The 19,809-nt window shown below is 34.5% G+C and overlaps 1 protein-coding gene across 1 annotated transcript in view; it reads left to right on the top strand.

Annotated features, from left to right (window-relative positions):
- The window catches only part of LOC123695872 (ras-related protein Rac1), a 41,919-nt gene extending 22,617 nt beyond the window's left edge, over positions 1-19,302 (top strand). Inside the window, exons 2-6 of the mRNA XM_045641821.1 lie at positions 13,539-13,610; positions 16,956-17,136; positions 17,452-17,586; positions 17,902-18,068; positions 18,600-19,302. Of these exons, the coding sequence (XP_045497777.1) occupies positions 13,539-13,610; positions 16,956-17,136; positions 17,452-17,586; positions 17,902-18,057 (544 nt within the window). The 3' untranslated portion in view covers positions 18,058-18,068; positions 18,600-19,302. The remainder of the gene's footprint in view (positions 1-13,538; positions 13,611-16,955; positions 17,137-17,451; positions 17,587-17,901; positions 18,069-18,599) is intronic.
- Positions 19,303-19,809: the final 507 nt, after the last annotated feature.

Genomic DNA, 19,809 nt, shown 5'->3' with positions numbered 1-19,809 from the left:
TGACAATAAATGCGTTGTTGTTTCTTAAATATTGAGCGGACCTTTGTTATTCTTATCGATTAAACTAACTGATTTTGTTTCATGGGCGAGATTTACAGTCACGTTTGTAATGACATGTGAACACACAGTTATAGCAAACAATTTGCAACATGCGACGCTTTAAATGATTTATGCCAAAATGTCTATCAAGACCCACAAAATCAATCGGCGTGTATCATAATAAATCAGATCATACCTGGTCATCTGCAATACCTTCTACCACGAATTTACTATATTCGCATAGTTCCAGCCCGTTCTCAGCCGGTCGATTAGCGCCAACTTTGTAGTGGAGCACTCGATGTATGTTGAAACTCGATCACTTTTTTACCATACCATATCTCGAAAAGGTATTTCCTCTCGCTTCTTAGCTTCTTTTCACGTTAAAAATAATGTCCACACAGGTAGATGAAGGCTGGCCTCGTAGTGGGTCTACCTTACTTATGCGTTAGACCCGGAAACAAAATGTTTCGTTTTAGGAAAGTGTATCTGCCATTTCTTTTAACAGAGATGCGCACGACATGGTGCTTTACAACCCACACACAACACATGATGTTTTTGTTGTTGTGTTAACATTCTCACGATTTATTGGTGGAAACTCTGGTTCTTCTCGAACCTCATTAACACTATCTATTTCTTCTTGAACTTCACTAACACTATCACTCGTTTCACTCACTTGCAGATTTGCATCGTTTAACGTAGTCTTACTCTTATTGGAATCGGGGGTAATAAGTGCCGATCCCACCGCTGCTGTCAGAGAATTTAAATAACTCTCCATAATTAATTATAGTTAGGTAGATATGTGAAATAATATTAAATAATGACTCAGTGCGCACACCTTGCGCGGTCGATGGTAGTACCGAGACTATATCATCGAGCTACTGACTCAAGGAATATAAACCATCGCATGGCCCGTAACTCCATGCATTTCATATCAATTCAATATCGCCATTATGTTGTACACCATAGAGTACTTTATAATAGGAAGGTATAGCCACATAACAACTACTCTGTTATAATTCTCTCACATATAAAACTCAAAGGTGACTGATATAGTGATCTATCAACGCACAGCCCAAACCACGGGACGTATCGGGCTGAAATTTGGCATGCTGGTAGATGTCATAACGTAGGCGTCCCCTAAGAAAGGATTTCCCGAAATTCTTGTGGGAACGGGGAAAAACGGGGATGCACGTACAAAGTCGTGGGCGGAAGCTAGTTGGAAATAAGAGTAGGTCCATTTACTTTCACATAGAAATCTATAAATTGAATGCAATGTAGCACACTGTTTGAGACAAAGACAAATTAAACGTTTAGAAAATTACGTTTTAAAGAACGTGTGCAAATTGTATATGCATCTTAATTGTTTGTAAGTGTAACTCTCAAGTTTATTGATTGCAGCTAACTCGTTTTGTATAGTTTACAAGACAAAGGTAATTTAAAAGTTCTTTCCGAGTACAAATTGTAAGGTCACTTGATTGGTCATTAAGATTTTAGTGCACTACAGCAATGAATTATGTACCTACGACTAGCTTTCCGCCCGCGTCTTCGCCCGCTTTGTCTAAAACTAATAAATTGTATAGTACTTTTCTCGATAATCACTGTATCTATGAAAAAAAAAACGAATCAAAATACGTAGAGTTCTTTGAAAGATCTAAGCGTACAGACTACAGACGCATAGACGGCGAAAAACGAAAACTTTTTTGTACTATGTAAATTGTAGTGACTCACATATCAAAATAATTATTCACAGAATCACAAATACTTTCCACCGAAACGTACTTACGTTTTCGTGGTAACAATAGTGTTTATCTCAAACAATTGTATTCCATTCCAATCAATCACTACTATCAAGTGCGTCGGTTCTTTCCACACCGCGTTTCATAACACTACCGTCTAATAATAGTGCTATAGTGGTGCATTTACATCAAGCGAATTCTCATTCTAACCCCACTATATAAAATTCTTTTGGTATAAACAGGCGTAGAGAATTCTTTCGTTGATCTTAGTGCGTTCGAAAAGATTCTATGCAATGTTCTAATACTGAACATCATACAATACTAGTTTTCTTTATAAGATCGCGAAAGATTGCTCGACTTGCTCGACTAGCTAGTTCTATGGTCGTTTAATGTAAATGCAGCGTAAGATCGAAATATTCTTATCCCTCATCGCTGCAATGCGTTGGAATCTCTCCCACGTGAAGTTAACTGAAATATTAATAATGTGTGCGGTTGTACGCAGTTCCTGAATGTTACACAATGTGTCACCATATGGAGGATACGAATTATGAGGATAATTTGGATGTTTACAACTGTTAATATAGCAAATGCGGCAAACTTGACGAATTTAGTTTATCTAAAATTCTAGTATGAAGAATGTATAGACGAATTAATTATAATATGTATGAAGATTAAGAATTGCATTTTCATCTTTCGAATCAACCTGTCCCGATTAGTATGTACATGATAAAGTAAAATGAAACATATGTACTTAATACTTGTTTAAAATTGTTGTTTATGACTATTGTAGGTATAATAATTTTGCAATTTTGATACCCCAAAGTTAACCATTGGAAAATTATCTCATCTTTATTGCGGGCCTGAAAACGTTAATGCGTTACCGTTAACTTTAACCGGCTCTAAACCATCACCCAACCAGCACGTCAATGTAGTAAACTTTAATGAGAAAAGAGCTGAATTTTAATGTAAGCTACCCTCGTGAAACAATTGACCGTTAAACATTGCGTGATAAATAATTTTATGACGGAATGAAAGACAAATTAAAATTAACTTAAGTAATAAATTATAATCTAGATAAAGTCTCTTGTTTAGGATGATATTCAAAATGAAACGAAAAAGTTGACTAACTTTCCCTAAATGAAAATATGTACCTATAACAACAATAAAGTCCCATAAAAGATAAAGCGATGACTGACTGGGCAAAAGATATCGTGGCTTGTCTTAAGTGCTATCTAAATAAACGTGATTCTTATTTGTTCCTTATCAACTGCTGCATTTCGTGAGCTGTATAAAACCATCTGACTTGAACAAAATCAGCACATGCACGTGGAAAGTTGCTAAATTTGTATTTATCTTTGGGAAACAAATAATACAGTGTTTCTTAAAATTAAAAAAAAACAAAATACATACTATACATATATCAGCAAAGTTTTCACTGAAATTTATATTCTTAAAATATAAAAACACATTCGGTCACATATAGTAAACATTAATTAATTTTACTATTATTATTTTACACCACATAATATTTTTGGCAAAATAAAACTCTCTCGACTCTCGATGAACGCTCTCGACTCTCGAGGCAACGAAGGTGTAGCAAATTTCTTAGGGTAAAAGGGTGAACCAAAGTAAGATATTTTGTAATCAGGCGAGACTTTTCTATGTATTATATTGAAAGCAAATAAGTATATTCAGAACGTACCAAACTAAAAGCGAGCGTGACATAACTAATATAATTATGCCTACCTAAATGGAGTCAAAATTTTAGCGAAGGATAGGTTAATTAATAAATTGAAATGTAATTTATTTACCAGGCTTGTTTGACTATAATATTGAAATACACAATATAATGTTAACACCAATTTAATCTAGGACCAACAACGGTTGCAAGACAAATCGTTAGTAACTAATTATTTTTAGCTTTCTCGTTTCGATGGCTTGTGATATTGATCTTAGTACGTAGTTAAAATGAATAAAAACTATATTTAATGAGGGAATAGCGCACGCCGTAGCCCGCAGCTTCGCGATGTCATTAACGTACTGGGTAGAGATTCATTGAATTGCATATCATTATGCTGCGTCATGGCTGCATCAATTAAACAACGCTTCCTATAACTATGACATAAATTGTATAAAGCAAGTTTCTTTGTACATATAAAATAATATGGATAGCAATTGGGTTGCTTGAAAACGTGTGTGACAGATGTTTTGATAGTTTGGGAACGGTAATTTAATGCGACCTACCAGATTATTGTATGTATGTAACTACTAGCGGTTTCGATTCCATGAATATTTTCAGTCATATAAAATAATCAAAATAGCCAACTACTTTTAAGGTTTGTTAAATTCTTCTTTATGTATGAATTATACTATACTCTCTGGGGATTATTATCTTTTATAATAATGGAAATCTCACGTTTAAAATGTCCTACATGTCACGTACATATTGAATTTAATTAGAAGACTCAACTTTCAAGATTTAGATCGACAAAGCATTTGTGGTCAAGGAAGATGGCCGGTACGTTTAAGATGGCCAATATACTACAAAGTTACCCGTTCCTTTATGTTGTTAATCAGTCTACTCTACTTTATTAATTTCGTTATAGTATTTTCAATATTGATATAAAAGTTTTGAAATCAAAGACCATGCGACATTGCAACGTTTTTAAACATTATTTGCTCAAAAACGACGACTCACACAGGTGAGCTTTTCATGAAATGTAAAACATAAACTATGCAGATTATTTCTAAGAAAACAGATTTCTAAACAATAAAACTGTATTATATGTGCGGTTAGACCTATAAGGTTTAATGGTACAATTGTTCATTACGACCGATTCGGAACAATGGACACCAAAGATTGTTTCCAATAGCAACAATGAGTTAGAAATCGATTGTTAAACGAATTCAACCAAATTTTGCTAATCAACTTTTAATTGTGGTACTTGCGCCGTCTTAGCCAATACCGGAATAAGCAATGCCGATGTTTTCATTAATATTGTATTAAAACATCTTTGTAAGAAAGTTTATCGTTTTGTCATAATTTTGATAGATAGATGTTTAACTTTCATTACTGAATCATATTGTAAACAATTGAAGGTTTGTTTACACTTGTGAGTGAATTAAAACGATTAACTTTTATTTATTTACGCTATCTTGCTGGTTTTCCCGACAAATATGTTTACACGATACAATTTAGAGCGAACAAGCTTATAGCACATAATAATATTATGTTTTCTTGAAATGATATGAAATATACGTAATATTATGCGTAAATTAACCGCATTTCCTCATAATAGGCGCACGAGAAGTTCATGGGAATCGTCCGCATGACGTATTCGTTACTCACACACTTGACTGGCATCGTAATTATATGTGGCTATAGGAAGACATTCCTCATGGCGAGCTACAATGGATTTATTGCGATAACTGGGAATTCTTTCGTCTGTAACGTTATTTATAGCGTGAGGATGGTATCAGGTATGATGGATTCCATGTGAGATTAGCTGAACGCGAAAGTTCCTATTCTTCGGATATACCTCACAATGTTGGATGTCTTGTGTCGAACAAATCCCTGAAGGTAATTCCGTAGGTGTTTAATCTATGGAAATGAATCATTAGGCATTGGATTTTAACCTACCTTGGTTATTATTCTATTATAAGGTAAAAATAACAGCACAATGTTTATTTATACATTTCATGTGTGGAATGATTCACCAAGCAACGCGGTATGAATATGTTTTTTATGTTGGGTGTATTCAATCGATTTTTCTTCTCATTTGTAAAGAGAATAGATACTCGTTCATCTTATACCATGTGCACTAGGATAAACACTAATTAATGGCATTGTTTCCACCTGGAATCAATTACGTTCGACAAACAATGGAACAAGGGATTACGAATGCACATGCATACGGCCCATTCAGAGTCTGGCTTTATTTCGTACTCGCTGCAGCCAATAGCCATACGTCGGTCTTCAAGTCCAATTCTATCGATCTGTCTACTGGTGTAATTTTGTACCGTGGATGTAGATACCTATAGATAGTTTTATTTTCATTTTTCGGGTAGGATTTCTAGTGGTGGGAGTAGGTACCGACGACGATAGGAGGATGACGTTAGGGGTGTAATATTATTGTATGTATAGTTTCAAACTGCCATACATTTTTCAGGTAGAAGTGGTGGGAGTACTTAATGTATAGGAGGATGACGTAAATAGATATTATATTGTGTGGCTACGTCAGTGCAAGTTCTGATATGGTGACACCCATTTCGTACAAATTCCACTTATTGAGATAAAGACACGTAGGTGATGATAACATTCTGAGAAAGATCCTGTGAGTGTTTTCTCAAACATCAGCTTTCCGTCTCCGCAATATTGCAAAGAATTTCTTCGATTACGGCTTACGTAATGTATGTAAAATATATAAAGTTTTACTATCATCTTTATAAATATAAACAGTTCACTGCGACATGTTCAACAAAGCATCAAGTTTTGTATTTAAATTATATAAATCTTGGTTAAAACTCTAACGTATGCGGAGAAAGGTCGCATATATACATCAAGTTTATCCTGATAAATAAATATTAAATACATTTAAATTAATAGTGGAATATTTTTCCGCAGATAACGTTCATGACAAAAGCTACAAGAATTATTGGGGTCATCGAACGCTTAACGCTTTAAACTAATTCATCCGATTAGTCCTTTTAAACGGTTAATTCTAATTTACAGTGACTTTAAGAACTTTGTCATTTGTTATTCTTTTGACTTATTATTGTGTATTGCAGATTAACTATAACGTTTTCAAGGATCTAAGTCTGATTGCTACCTATAAATAATTAAGTAGTATTCATTTTATTATCGTATTGACTCCTTTTGGCGAACACCTAAAGATAACAATAATAAATATGTTAGTAACTAATACTTCACCATCATAAGTTTTTTTAAGCTATTGCATAGCTTCTATCGCGGGCCTTGAGCGCAGGGACCGAATCGAGAAATTCCGTAACGAAAAAACCTCACGCTCCCCACTCCGACGGGCACGGAGGTATGGCTTGAAGGCATAGCATGCAATAGCTTTACCGCGGCAGTCCCCGAGTGCCACACGTTTTTTTATTATTTAAAATTTTCAAAAGACAATAATTTAATTATTATTACAGTCATTGAGGTAAAAAGAATTCGACAAACGACTTGTTCCTAAAGGGGGCTACGACTATGTGACATCACTACTGTATACTAAGAACTTACGTGCATCGCGATTGTAGTTTGAAAGAACTTAAGTTCTCACTACAAACATTCAGAACGTGAAAAGACAACTAAAAACATTTAAAATAAAATACGGTTTTGTGGGCAATGTATTGCAACTAACTATACCTACTGGCTCTCATGAAATTTCTAGTAAAATATACACCAACTAAAGATAATATAGTTTAGAAACTTACAAAACTACATGTCACGAATATCTATAGACGTCCAATAGTTCTGAGAACTTCCAATCGAAATATTTCCAGCCCAATAAATCAGCTACGTAAGTTTCATCCAAAGGAAAAGCCTTTTCACTTATCACTGGCGAAACTTTGCCGAAAACAAGTTGTTAATAAACTAGTACACGCGGCCCTTTTGTGTCCGTTTATACAAAACAAAAACAAGAGTTCCTGTTAAATAGTTGACTATTGTGGATTCATAAAAACCTCTCTGGCAACTGGCGTACAATACCTGAAGTGTGTCAAGTTACCGGACGGTTTCTTTGTCTATGACGGCTCGTTGGCATACGTAATCGTGATCACGGAGTTTGGAAAGACTAGATACGGCTGTGGCATACTAGAGAAAATCCCACCTAATCATCAGTTTTTGCAAAGATAGGCTAGGTTTAATAGCAATTACCCTGTTATGTAAACTAAACTTCAACTATCCTATTTTTAAGACTAGTAGTTACGACCGGGAGACCACTTCTTACATCGCAAAATTCGAGTTTCAAAAAAATCATAAAGATAATAATACATGCCTTTGTAACGTTAAAAATAGAAATACTTGGTATTTCCGACATTGTTTTATAGAAATTATGTAAAAACAAGAACAGGCGTCAACCAGCATGATCCGCATCCACGATCTTGACGATGAATCACAATAACAAGTTGTTACAACGTTGATGGTATCAGACAGTTTCCTAAGCACGTTTTCAGCTATGTGTACAGTTGGAGATGATTAGATAGGGAACATCGCAGATATTCCAGAAACAACGGGCATCATGAGTTGGGTTCTGAGTAGTTGCAGATTGTTTGAATGCAGTCAGAGGATAGCGGTAAACTTTACATATATATATTTGGTATAGTTAGCAGTTATGAGGAAACAGGCCTTGATACTTTACTGGAACCAGAACATTTGACCATCAAAATATATCTCGATTCGTGGAAACATTTGAGGTGGAAATGTTCATAGTTAAAAGTCTATATAGACGAAGATTTATCTTTTAGATTTATTACATTCACTACCAGAAAAAACTGCCCTGCACTTTTGCAAGAATATTTTTGCCAATTGGCAATTGTTTCTCACTTGAAGTATCGGAGGAAAAACGAACAAAACGCACTGGCCCACCACAATATACAGATACATACAGTAAGGAAACTTCATACAAAATGTTCGAAATGGCTCCCCCCCCCATAAAGCGTGTTTTCGAGGGTATTGAGGGGGATCGATAGTAGCGGGTGACACATCCACAGATTTTGAATATAGTATGGAAAAAAGTTTAAAGTGATGTCATTTCACATTAAATAAATATCGATTGTTTCAGTTTGTAGCCCTTTCAATAAATATACATATATCTGTATCGTATCTGACTACAAGTTAAAAAGAGACTATTTTTTTAATTTCTATAGATATGGCAGTATGAGTTTTAAATTATGTTGACATATTTTCTACCAAAATGATAGCTACAAATAGTACCTATTAGGAGTCCAGTCTGTTTAAAGACCGCATCTATTTTTTACGCAATCTAGAAGAGCACGAAAATCTAAAAATTGGAAACCTTAAAAAATCTTGTTTAAATTTATGTGCATAATTACGTAAATATTAGGGAAGAAAAAGATAGATAAAATAATAATTATTGTATTTTTATCGATACGTGACTTTACCACTTTGTCAAGCACTAAGCCTGTCAAACTATTTTCTTTTTCATCCTAAAACAAAAAGGTTATATAAAAGGAGGTTCTATGTTCGTATAATAATAATTTTAATTTATTTTTGCATATTTTGTGTTTTTTAATTTAATTTATTTTATCGTTATAAAAATAATTTAGTAGGTATACCTACATACAAGTATTGTTAATTCTAGTTTAAAATAATTATTGAATACTTATATGTATCATACAAATATCAAGCATTATAAATAATTTAGGTAGGTACCTACATTAAAATAGCCTTCGGCGTCCAAAAAAGACAAGATTTCGAAATATAGCACTGAAAAAAACGTACCTATTTACTTTTACAAGGTATATATTTTATTGAGATTGTTTCTTCTTGTAAATTCATATTTAGGCTACACCATTTTTTAATTTTAACGGGTTTTAATCTCAAAATTACCACAAAGTCAACTGTGAAAAAAAGCAAACAGAAATATACAGGCCGAATTGATAACCTCCTCCATTTTTGAAGTCGGTTAAATATCAAAAAGGTAACAGCCCTATAGCTATACGTCATAATTTCATCGCAGGGGCTTAGTTTCCTAACTGTATGTACGTAGTATATATCTGTCAACTGTGGGCCCACGGTTACGATGAATGACTGCACAATGTTACGAGTTACGAGTCGAGTTATTTATAACCGGGTCTCCCGCGACGTTTTGATTTCGCGACGGGCTTGCTTCTCTCTCTTTGCTTACACTTATTATGGAATATCGGTAGCATATGATATGCTGTTATTATCAGATAATTTATTTTAAGTTCTTTACCTACCTTCCTAATTCCAGCAACTCTATTCTAATCTGATATTACATTGTACGATTAAAAACAATTGATATGGATAATTGAAATAAATGTGAAACTTGTCAGATTGGCACGATTGCTATTGCAATTGAATTTGATTCTATATAAAGTTCGGAACGAATAAAACAGGCTAAAACAATACGGTAAATTGTCACATCGGAATAGTGAAAAAAACTTTCAACAGTTCAAAAAAATAGAAAATACGATCGACGTTTCAAATACGAGGGTTGCATTTTATAATTCAATAACTCGCCTGCGGTGTACTAAATCGATATCTATTTCGCTGCTCATCAAATTAGAATACTACGTTAATTCGAGAAAAACAAGAGTTAATCGTTTTTAGCGGTGACGCTACTGAACAACCTTGAGTGCCGAGAACCATGCCCACGCTGAACGATTTACTCGAAGATTTATTTAGGTCTCCGATCAATTGTTACGTAGACAGTTTGCGCAATGAATGTTGCGATGCTGGTGTCAAATTGACTGCCTTCAGTCATGCTATAACCCAGTTTGCTACATTTTTTCATTAGATAATGTAGAACGGGTATGCACGTATTGTTTATCGTGTGGTCGTTAGTCTGTTGTTTCCGATGCTTCTATATTTTGCAAATATTATGATGCTTTGTCGAAATCCAGAATCACATACTCAGTGCAAGTTAAAATTATATGGATAAACAAAACTGTTCAAACTTATAGTATGGCAAATAAATAGGTAGCCATAAAGAGACGATGAGCAATATAAACTAAATAACTAGCGAATAAAAGGAATGCTATTGAAGTTCATAATACGAAAAGTGCATTATTTTACAAAGCAAAATGCATTTTATGAGGTAAAATAGATCGCAGACGCGCTAAAACAATAGAGAAATAACGAGCGGCGAAGTCATATTCATAAATAGTCACGTCTCGTTTCAAGTCAAATAACTCATTGACCCCTCGCGCCGATATCTTCAACGAGTACAAATGAGATTGTAATGAAAATATGACAAAATAACGTTTGTTTTCAGTCCGTGAGTCAGAGATGTCATTGGTAGCGGTTCCGATTTTACACGATAAGCGATGAGTCAGCAATACTGATTGCTGATTGAACAATTGCGGGGTTATCGTGATGTTTGTCGAAGATCTCGGTCATTTGGAAGAACGACTTAACTGAGCCACGGAAAATTCTTTGTGCAAAATGAAAATTGCGAACAGTTGATCGTAGATAGCGAAGTTGTAAGCTTTGAAAGAATGTTGATAGTTGATTGGATGATTCATGATACATATACCAGTGGTTGTATGAATAAAGTATTGTAGGTACGTAGGGTATTGATTTTACTAATGCTTTAGTAATGTAATCTATACTAATATTATAAAGCTGAAGAGTTTGTTTGTTTGTTTGAACGCGCTAATCTCGGACACTACTGGTCCGATTTGAAAAATTATTTCGGTGTTAGATAGCCCATTTATCGAGGAAGGTTATAGGTTATATATGATCACGCTACGACCAACAGGAATTGGGGCCACGGGGGTGAAACCGCGCGCAGCAGCTAGTTCTAAATAAATGATTGATTGATTGATAATTGATATATGACACCCATTTAATTCATAGATTCGTTACGCTTAATGCCTTCTAAAAAAGCGGATAGTTAAATAAATTTTGGTCACACTCGAAACTAACCTTCATAAGTATGAAATTACTTTTTTGGTCCTAAAAATACTTTCAAGTTATAAGTATGGTATTCCCGATTTAGTTGAAAGTTTGTGCATCAATCAATTAGTCAATGTTAGTTTCATTAATTGGACAGAAAAGATATCTACGCCGAAGTTTTGAATTACGCGAGGAGCACTAGAAGAATCTATTGCCATTAATATTCAAATACATAACGGAAACGTTGCTCATACGCCATTCTTAAATGGATAACAGGATGTTGTATTAATACGAGGGTAGAATTACGAACTTGGTAATATCTGACCACTCTCCGACCTCTAGACGCGGCAAGTAAATGCACACATTTGTCTATCTATGATTGCTGTTAGGGCGCGGTCACAACGGAGCCCTTGTGAGTCATAAATACAACAATGTTACATGATCGTGTTAAGGGTGTTGATCGTAGGCCTTAGGGTTTAGTTTAAAATAACAGAAAGATAAACCAACTATGTATGCGAACTATAGGTATTGAAATGAAGTTATGGACTATTGTTTTTCATTTATGTGTGACGGATTTGTATAATTAGATATGAACAAAAAGAAAGAAAGACTGGTCGTAAAATTTTATCAAAATGGCTTGCGGTCTTTGAAATATTAATATTATGTATAAGGACTCGTGAATACTGAATACTGCACGTGCTTTAATGTTTCTAGGAAGCGGTTTTACGACGCCTTGAAATTCTCGTCTAATAATGTTTTAGCTATAATTTTACGAGTGTATTTAGTTAATATCTTTCGAAAGACAAACGATCCATCCATTTCATGATATTGCATTCTTCGTAAGTGCATGGTAAAGTCTATCTCGTTGACTTATAGGTAAATACTGTTATAACTTTTAATAACATCTTCTATTTGAAGTCCATATACATACGTATAGGGTGAACTTAAGAATGAGCTAAAAAAACATTATACAGGGTTACAAGATGATTTCGCATTTATCTGAATACTTTTACCTTTGTATGTAATCTATTTAAAAAAATTGTTCTTTATTGCATAGTCCAATTATCGAGGAAGCCTATTGGCTATATATCATCACGCACAGACCAATGAGAGCGGAATAATTCGGGGAAAACCGCGGGGCACAGCTAGTACTAAGCAAGCATACTATTACCGATACACCAAAATATGACTAAAATTGGAAAGCAGTCACGAGAGGAATATTATAGATATTCAAAGAGCATTAATGCGGTATCGAGGATGCCTAAAGCTTATTTATTGCGTATAATAAACTTCACGTTCGCGTATCTCTACAATTTATGTGTTAACTTGAATAATATCCTCCGCCTTTGCTAGAACGTGCTCGAGTGTGGTTTTTTTGTAGGTCAAAAAAAGGTTTTGGCTTTGAAGTGCTCGCCTTATGTATTTTTTTACGTGCCGGCCTTTAGCCTAAGGATATAACGCACGCGTCTAACAAGGCACTCTCGGCTTTTTGTCCGAGGTTTTGTGTAAGATATGATACAACAAATTGTCTCGCGATAAAGATAAGAATGGCTTGAAGCACTCAGGGATAATGCGGCTTCCTGGTGCCGAAAGAGTTCTTCAAAATCCGATGGATTTTTATCAGTTACGGAGATTCTTTACAAATGAACTTATAAATTTTTCAACACGGAGCACTCAATATTACAACTTCTAAAGAAGCGAATAAGAATACAATAAATATCGATGTCTAAAATTTTTAGGAGTTAAAATTCAATTCATTACATCTAGTATCTACGCTGACTAAAGTGTGTTTAGTTTTCAATTTTGTTTGCTTTATTGTTGATGCTTATTAGTAGAATAATGATAATGGACCAAGTATGAGTAGAACATTTTAGTGTGTTATAGAAAGTTGTTTTCTCTCGGATTAGTAGCTGCTTTACTATGTGTTTAAATAGAGGTGTTAAACTGTTACTTTCAAAATCATTTTGTTTGTATTTATACTAATTTAGTGCTTTTTCTTTGAACTGCTCAATTTTTTTCAATCAGTTATTTTTTTTCTTGTATCATGTATAGGTTTTAAAGTGATTTGGATTCTAATTTATATCCAACTTCTCTCGTTTTAAACTTTGTTACCGTATACTTTTATACTAATAGAATTGTTTCTTTGTCCACAGTGCCGTCGGTAAAACATGCCTGCTCATCAGTTACACAACAAATGCCTTCCCCGGCGAGTACATACCTACAGTGTGAGTACAATCATGTTTTACTTTACCACTACATTACCTAACCCATATCTTTATAAGTAGATACATCTAAATCAGATATATTGACCGCCGAACATGTAAAAATATCGCTGCAGGAATACTGAACGGAAGTAACTACCAGTATTGTAGTCGGAAGTTTCATAATATTCTACGATACTTTCAAACTCAAACTCAAACATTTATTTATTCAATTAGACTTCTTTTAGAAGCACTCTCGAATCTTCATTACGTATTTTTCACATTTACCACCGATTTGGAAAGCAGTATCTATGGAGAAGAAACGGCAAGAAACTCCATAGTTGCTCTTTTAAAATCATGTCTTTGAACACACTAGTAGCTAACCATCGTCTGATTGGCCGCCACTGTGAAACCCAGCCAGGAAGACTTTCAAAGGAAAGTAAGTCATACAATTTTTATATAAAGTACAGAACTCTAGTGTTCACTGAAGCAATTGAAGATAGCGTAATTGCTCGATTTAAATATGTTAATTTAACAGTACCGTTTTATACAATAATTTATAGTTTCACTTTACATATTTTATGCTGAAACAACAGGACCGCGAGTCGAATTAGTTTGTCTTTATACATGGAAACAATCAAATATGTAAATTGATACAGAATTAAGCAACAGATATGGTAAAGTATTAAAATGATGATAGATTTGTTTAAGACCAACTGGTCCGTCCCACGTATGTACGAAATAAGTTCGTGAGAAATTATTTTTGTATCAGATTGTCTCAACTGGTTTCTGTGTGAACATATAAGGTAATGGACAAACTTTACTATTCTAATCATTATGTAATTTGCTTTGTGTATTATGACGGACAATCATTGGATATCATGTGCTAAAAGCAATATTTAATTAATACTTTTAAATTGTTATCTATTGATTGTCTTTTAGTATTTACTAGTGGTCCGCCCCGGCTTCGCCCGTGGTGCATATTTCGCAATAAAAGGTAGCCTATGTCCTTTCTCGGGTATCAAAATATCTCTATACCAAATTTCATACAAATTGGTTCAGTAGTTAAGGCGTGATTGAGTAACAGACAGACAGACAGAGTTACTTTCGCATTTATAATATTAGTATGGATTATGAATAAAGGTACAAGTCCGAGACGGGCTGCAGACCGCAAACTGCAACAGCAAACTGCAAGCGACACCACTTGTTTCTATGAACATCTATGAAATTGATTCTAAGCGCGGCGACACTGCTGCCTGCAGACGCGACGCGCACCGATTCATAGATGTTCATAGAAACAAGTGGTGTCGCTTGCAGTTTGCTGTTGCAGTTTGCGGTCTGCGGCCCGTCTCGGACTTGTACCTTTAAAGTATATCTCCATTTTATTCGATTTCTAGACTCTACTATTTATACTATTGAATATTAACTCCAAGCTATAGCTATAGAAAGATATAGCTTTTAAGAAATGGATTTTAAATGAATAGCCGTAAGAAAGTAATTGTTTGTCGTTAAGCGCCGTTACAGAAGTTTTTCATTCCATTCATATTTCAAATTTTATTTTCTGTCTAGACTTGAGAAATCGTTAACGATACTCCTTTCAATATTCTTCTTTAGCTCTTTTTCAAACAATATTAAACGTCCATAATATTGGATTTACAGGAATAACTGAATTAATGAAATTCCCTACGTATTATGTTCTTTATCACACTTGTAATGTGATCATGTAAGAAATATCTCGTATACATTCGTCGAGCAAAATTAAAGTTTCATAGAATATTAGTCGTCTTCTTTTAAATAGAAATTTGATCGGTATTGATTACAAGTCAGTAGTCTGCTTGCACTGATGTTCGATTAAAGCCGAATCATTTACTGAAGACACATTATAGACAACATAAAAGACTTGTTGTGTTGTGTATTGCATGAATATTCTGCAGTAAACGATGTTGAAATTAATAAATTCTGAATCATAAGTTTCAATATTTTATTTTTAAATTCAATATTAATTTTTATTCAATATTAAATTTTTATTAGGTAAATTGAACTGAAAGAAATGTAAAGAAGATGATAAAAAATACTTCAGGTTTAAATTAACCTCCTATTGAATGTGCAGTAAGATGCCTCGTCGACTCTATATTTAAATTTAGATAGATTTCATTTATACCCTCATTATAGTCAATTGTAAGATTAAATATAGGTCTTACCACAAAACAATTTAAACACAGTCTACCTTTAAAACAGGGATTTGTCACTTTAATAGTGGTCAATGTGAAATACGACAAAACCAGATTAAAGAGAACCCGAACTTAAAGTTAAACCCTGTCTAAAGTTTTTTGTGGTAAGACAGAATATGTCTACGATTATGGCCAGTGAACATATTGCTAATTTTATTATGATTAAACAATAAAGCTCGGATGTCGATTACTAAGAAATGCGCCACCTGCTGCTCTGAGAAAGAGTTAGTCACGTCCGCTGCAACGTGGGTTATCGAAAAGTAGCAGATGTATGGCACTTTAGTTGATTCAATTGTATACAATATGTTTTAAAATTAATAAATTGGCTTTGTTCGCCGTAACAACGTATTGATACAACATACTACGTATAAAGTAAATTGTAGAAAAAAATCATGGCTTGGTTAGTCCAAAGAAGCAGTAACCTCTTAGCTTTTCGAAAGGCAGAAGTCTCAGATGATTTCCAATAGCCCTTTGTATTCTGACATTGTACCTAATTTCTGGCTAGAATCTGATTCAGGAGCTATCACAATAATACAAGTCGTTCTTAAAAGCTGGTTGAATTGAATTGAGCTGTGAAAAAAGCTCAATACACTTAGCCACATTCAGAAAAACTATACCAAAACCATTAATTTTATTAAAACATTCCAACTGAAGGGTTTTCGCTTAATTAATACGATGTCCACTCGTAGATAGTGCATCTAGCACGACGACACGAACACTGCTCATTTGGATACGTGGTTTCGAGAATAAGGTCACGATTTTAATGTTAGACGCTAATTTGTACATGTGGTGACATACTGACATGGCTGAACTACACGTTTAATATCTAGATAGATGTATTTCTACACGTATTTAGTTAGAGCTTAGAGATATCTGTTAAAATTGGTAGCAGAAGATTTGTATGATACAAATAGTTATGTAAATAGAAGTAAATCGATACCAACTTTGATGCAATGCCTTTCATAATCTTTACAAACTTAAGAAGCTTAGCGAACTGAAACACGAAAAGAATAAACTTATCTCCTATCTTTTCCCCCACAAATAACAATAATTAAAACATTATTTATTTATATTCAGTGGTCCATCTATAACTTCTTCATAAAAATTATCCCTTATAAACCATTTTATTACCCTGCAGATTCGACAACTACTCAGCGAATGTGATGGTAGATGGCAAGCCGATCAACCTTGGCCTCTGGGATACCGCTGGGCAGGAGGACTACGACAGGCTCCGTCCGCTCTCCTACCCGCAAACGGACGTGTTCCTAATATGCTTCTCGCTCGTCAACCCGGCTTCCTTCGAGAACGTTCGGGCTAAGGTATGAAGGAGGATTTAGAATTAATAGTATAACGCAAAAAACGAGAAAATAGAAAATATATCGTATATTGTGTCAATCATTACAACACATAGTTGTAAAGCTATGTAGGTATTTTTTTAAGTTAAAATATGGAAAATTTTATCAACAGAGAAATAGACTAAAATCGGACACTGTGTTTAGGAAGTATATGATAATTTACGTGTGTTCGAGTTCGAATGATTCGAGCTTAAATTTTTAAATGTACTCACGCAAACTTAAAAATAGGTACTATTTTCACACTAAAATTAATCAAAACAAAACTTTTCCAAATTTCAGTGGTACCCAGAAGTGCGGCATCACTGTCCGTCGACGCCCATCATCCTTGTGGGGACGAAGCTCGACCTGCGCGAAGACAAGGATACCATCGAAAAGTTGAAGGACAAGAAACTAGCTCCCATCACCTACCCACAGGTATTTTATACTTGGATTAGTGACTAATTAGTGACTAATTATTATTAATAAAGAAGACTTTTCTTAAATTGAAACAGTTATGATTTTCGGCATTTTTCTGGCGAGTGTTACGAAAAATTTGTTATCATCCAGTTATTGTCAATGTCAATATTCAACAGTTATTTAAAAATGTGTGAAAGGATTATTCAAAGCTTATTCATACCTAAAAAATTTACTATACGTACATAGCAACAGATATCTTTCTACACGAATCCATAACATCAAGTTCTTATAAAAATTACTCGAATAAAAAGCTTCCTTGTTCTTACGTTCCAGGGCCTAAGTATGGCGAAGGAGATCGGCGCGGTGCGGTATCTAGAATGTTCCGCGCTCACGCAGAAGGGCCTCAAGACGGTGTTCGACGAGGCGATCCGCGCGGTGCTGTGCCCCGTGCAGCCCGTCAAGGTGAAACGGAAGTGCGTGCTGCTGTAAGGGCTGCATAGGTGAGCTTCTAGAACATTCTCCAACTTTCTAGAACATTCCCGACCTTTCCAGAATGCGGCCTGTTAAAGTTGTAGTTGTGTGCTGTGCAGCCCGTCAAGGTGAAACGGAAGTGCGTGCTGCTGTAAGGGCTGCATAGATGAGCTTCTAGAACATTCTCGAATTTTCTAGAATACATACTACAAGGTTAGGTTGCACCCAACTTTCTAGATAGAATCTAGACTTATACTGGTCATTTACATTCGCACGAATCCGTGAACCCCCATAAGCAAATTATAAATGGTTTTTCCATATAAGAATGAAAAAATTGGTATATTGTACGAATGTTTTCAAGTTTTCACCCGAGTAAGGTGCGGTTGCGCTGCAAGTAACCCTTCAAGATGAAACGAAAGATCTTCTGTAACTGAAACGAAGTTTCTAGAACGATATTAAGTGGCAAGTCATGATAAATTGTATTTTTCTAATGTTATAGATATCAAAATCATTTCCTCATAATAATTCATTTTATATTAAAATATCCTTGTTGTCCGCAGATAGTGTAGAAAAGCTGAAGCCAGTGCAAACAGCATTGCTAGCAACAAGCCGCACCACCATCCGTCGATTCCGACACCACAGTGCGCTGACACAAACAATGGACTGCAAATGCATACATAGATGTTAATTTTTAACGTTAATAATCATTAATGTAACGTGGATGTGAGTGAGGTCCGTATATGTAAACGCTTTTGTATTATCTGTGAAATGACATTGACATTTCTCTATGGTTACAATATGGCAGTCGTTTTATACAATTTTAAACGTAATATTTCGTATTTTTTGGGTGCTTTCACTGACGCTGGAAATAGAATTAATACATTCCTACATTAATTAAAGGTTATTTGCCCACCACTTGTTTTTTTTATTGTCGTACATTTGGCTCTGACCACACGGATAAGTGGTCGTTCGTTTGACGTGGAATTGTTAAATTTTATGTTAGGCAGAGATTATATTTTTCGATTATTGCTTATTTTTGTTTCCATTGTTGTATTTCATGGTAGTTTTCGATAAGTACATATTCAGTATTCGCTAAGAGTTTATATATGTACCTATGTATATTGTAATTTTAATTAACAGCATTAATTACAGTGAAATAAATATACATTATTATTGGCGAATGTCCTACAGCGATCGAGAGCGAGGTACAATATTTAAAGGTGGATTTTATAAGATTATTGTTTAAGTTTGATACAAAATTATTTCTAAAGTTCTTTCGGAGGCACCCGCATTGTCGATGCGGTAATACATATCGTCAGAAGCTAAATAAGCTATAACAGTAGACTACAATGATATCTTCATTTATACGTGACCTTTAAAAGGTTTAAAATTAAATTCAAAATAAAATAAATCAAAGTTTAAATTGCACAGCAATATTATGTTAAGAACAGATAAAAAAATATAATAAAAATCTCAACGTTTTTAAAACCCACAGCCAAGCCAAGCAAAATTATTATCTTAGTTATTGTTACGTCACAGTACCCCGTCTAAAATAAAGCCGATTTAAATTTCTTCAATATTTATAATAAATAGATGTATGATGCAGATATCATATTATATCGTATTAACTACTGCATTACACCGCACAATTAAACATAGCATTAACCGACCGAATTTAAGAGGACAACACTTATATCGTTCTCTGCTATTGTCATTCTCCTTCTAAATTCGATCGCATAGATTAGTTCAAGGAGGCATTTTCGCTAAATG

The sequence above is a fragment of the Colias croceus genome, chromosome 11, assembly GCF_905220415.1.
Source record: "Colias croceus chromosome 11, ilColCroc2.1".
In the NCBI taxonomy this organism is placed as follows: domain Eukaryota; kingdom Metazoa; phylum Arthropoda; class Insecta; order Lepidoptera; family Pieridae; genus Colias; species Colias croceus.
Note: the sequence above shows the minus strand (reverse complement) of the source record. Positions and strands in the feature narration are given on the sequence as shown.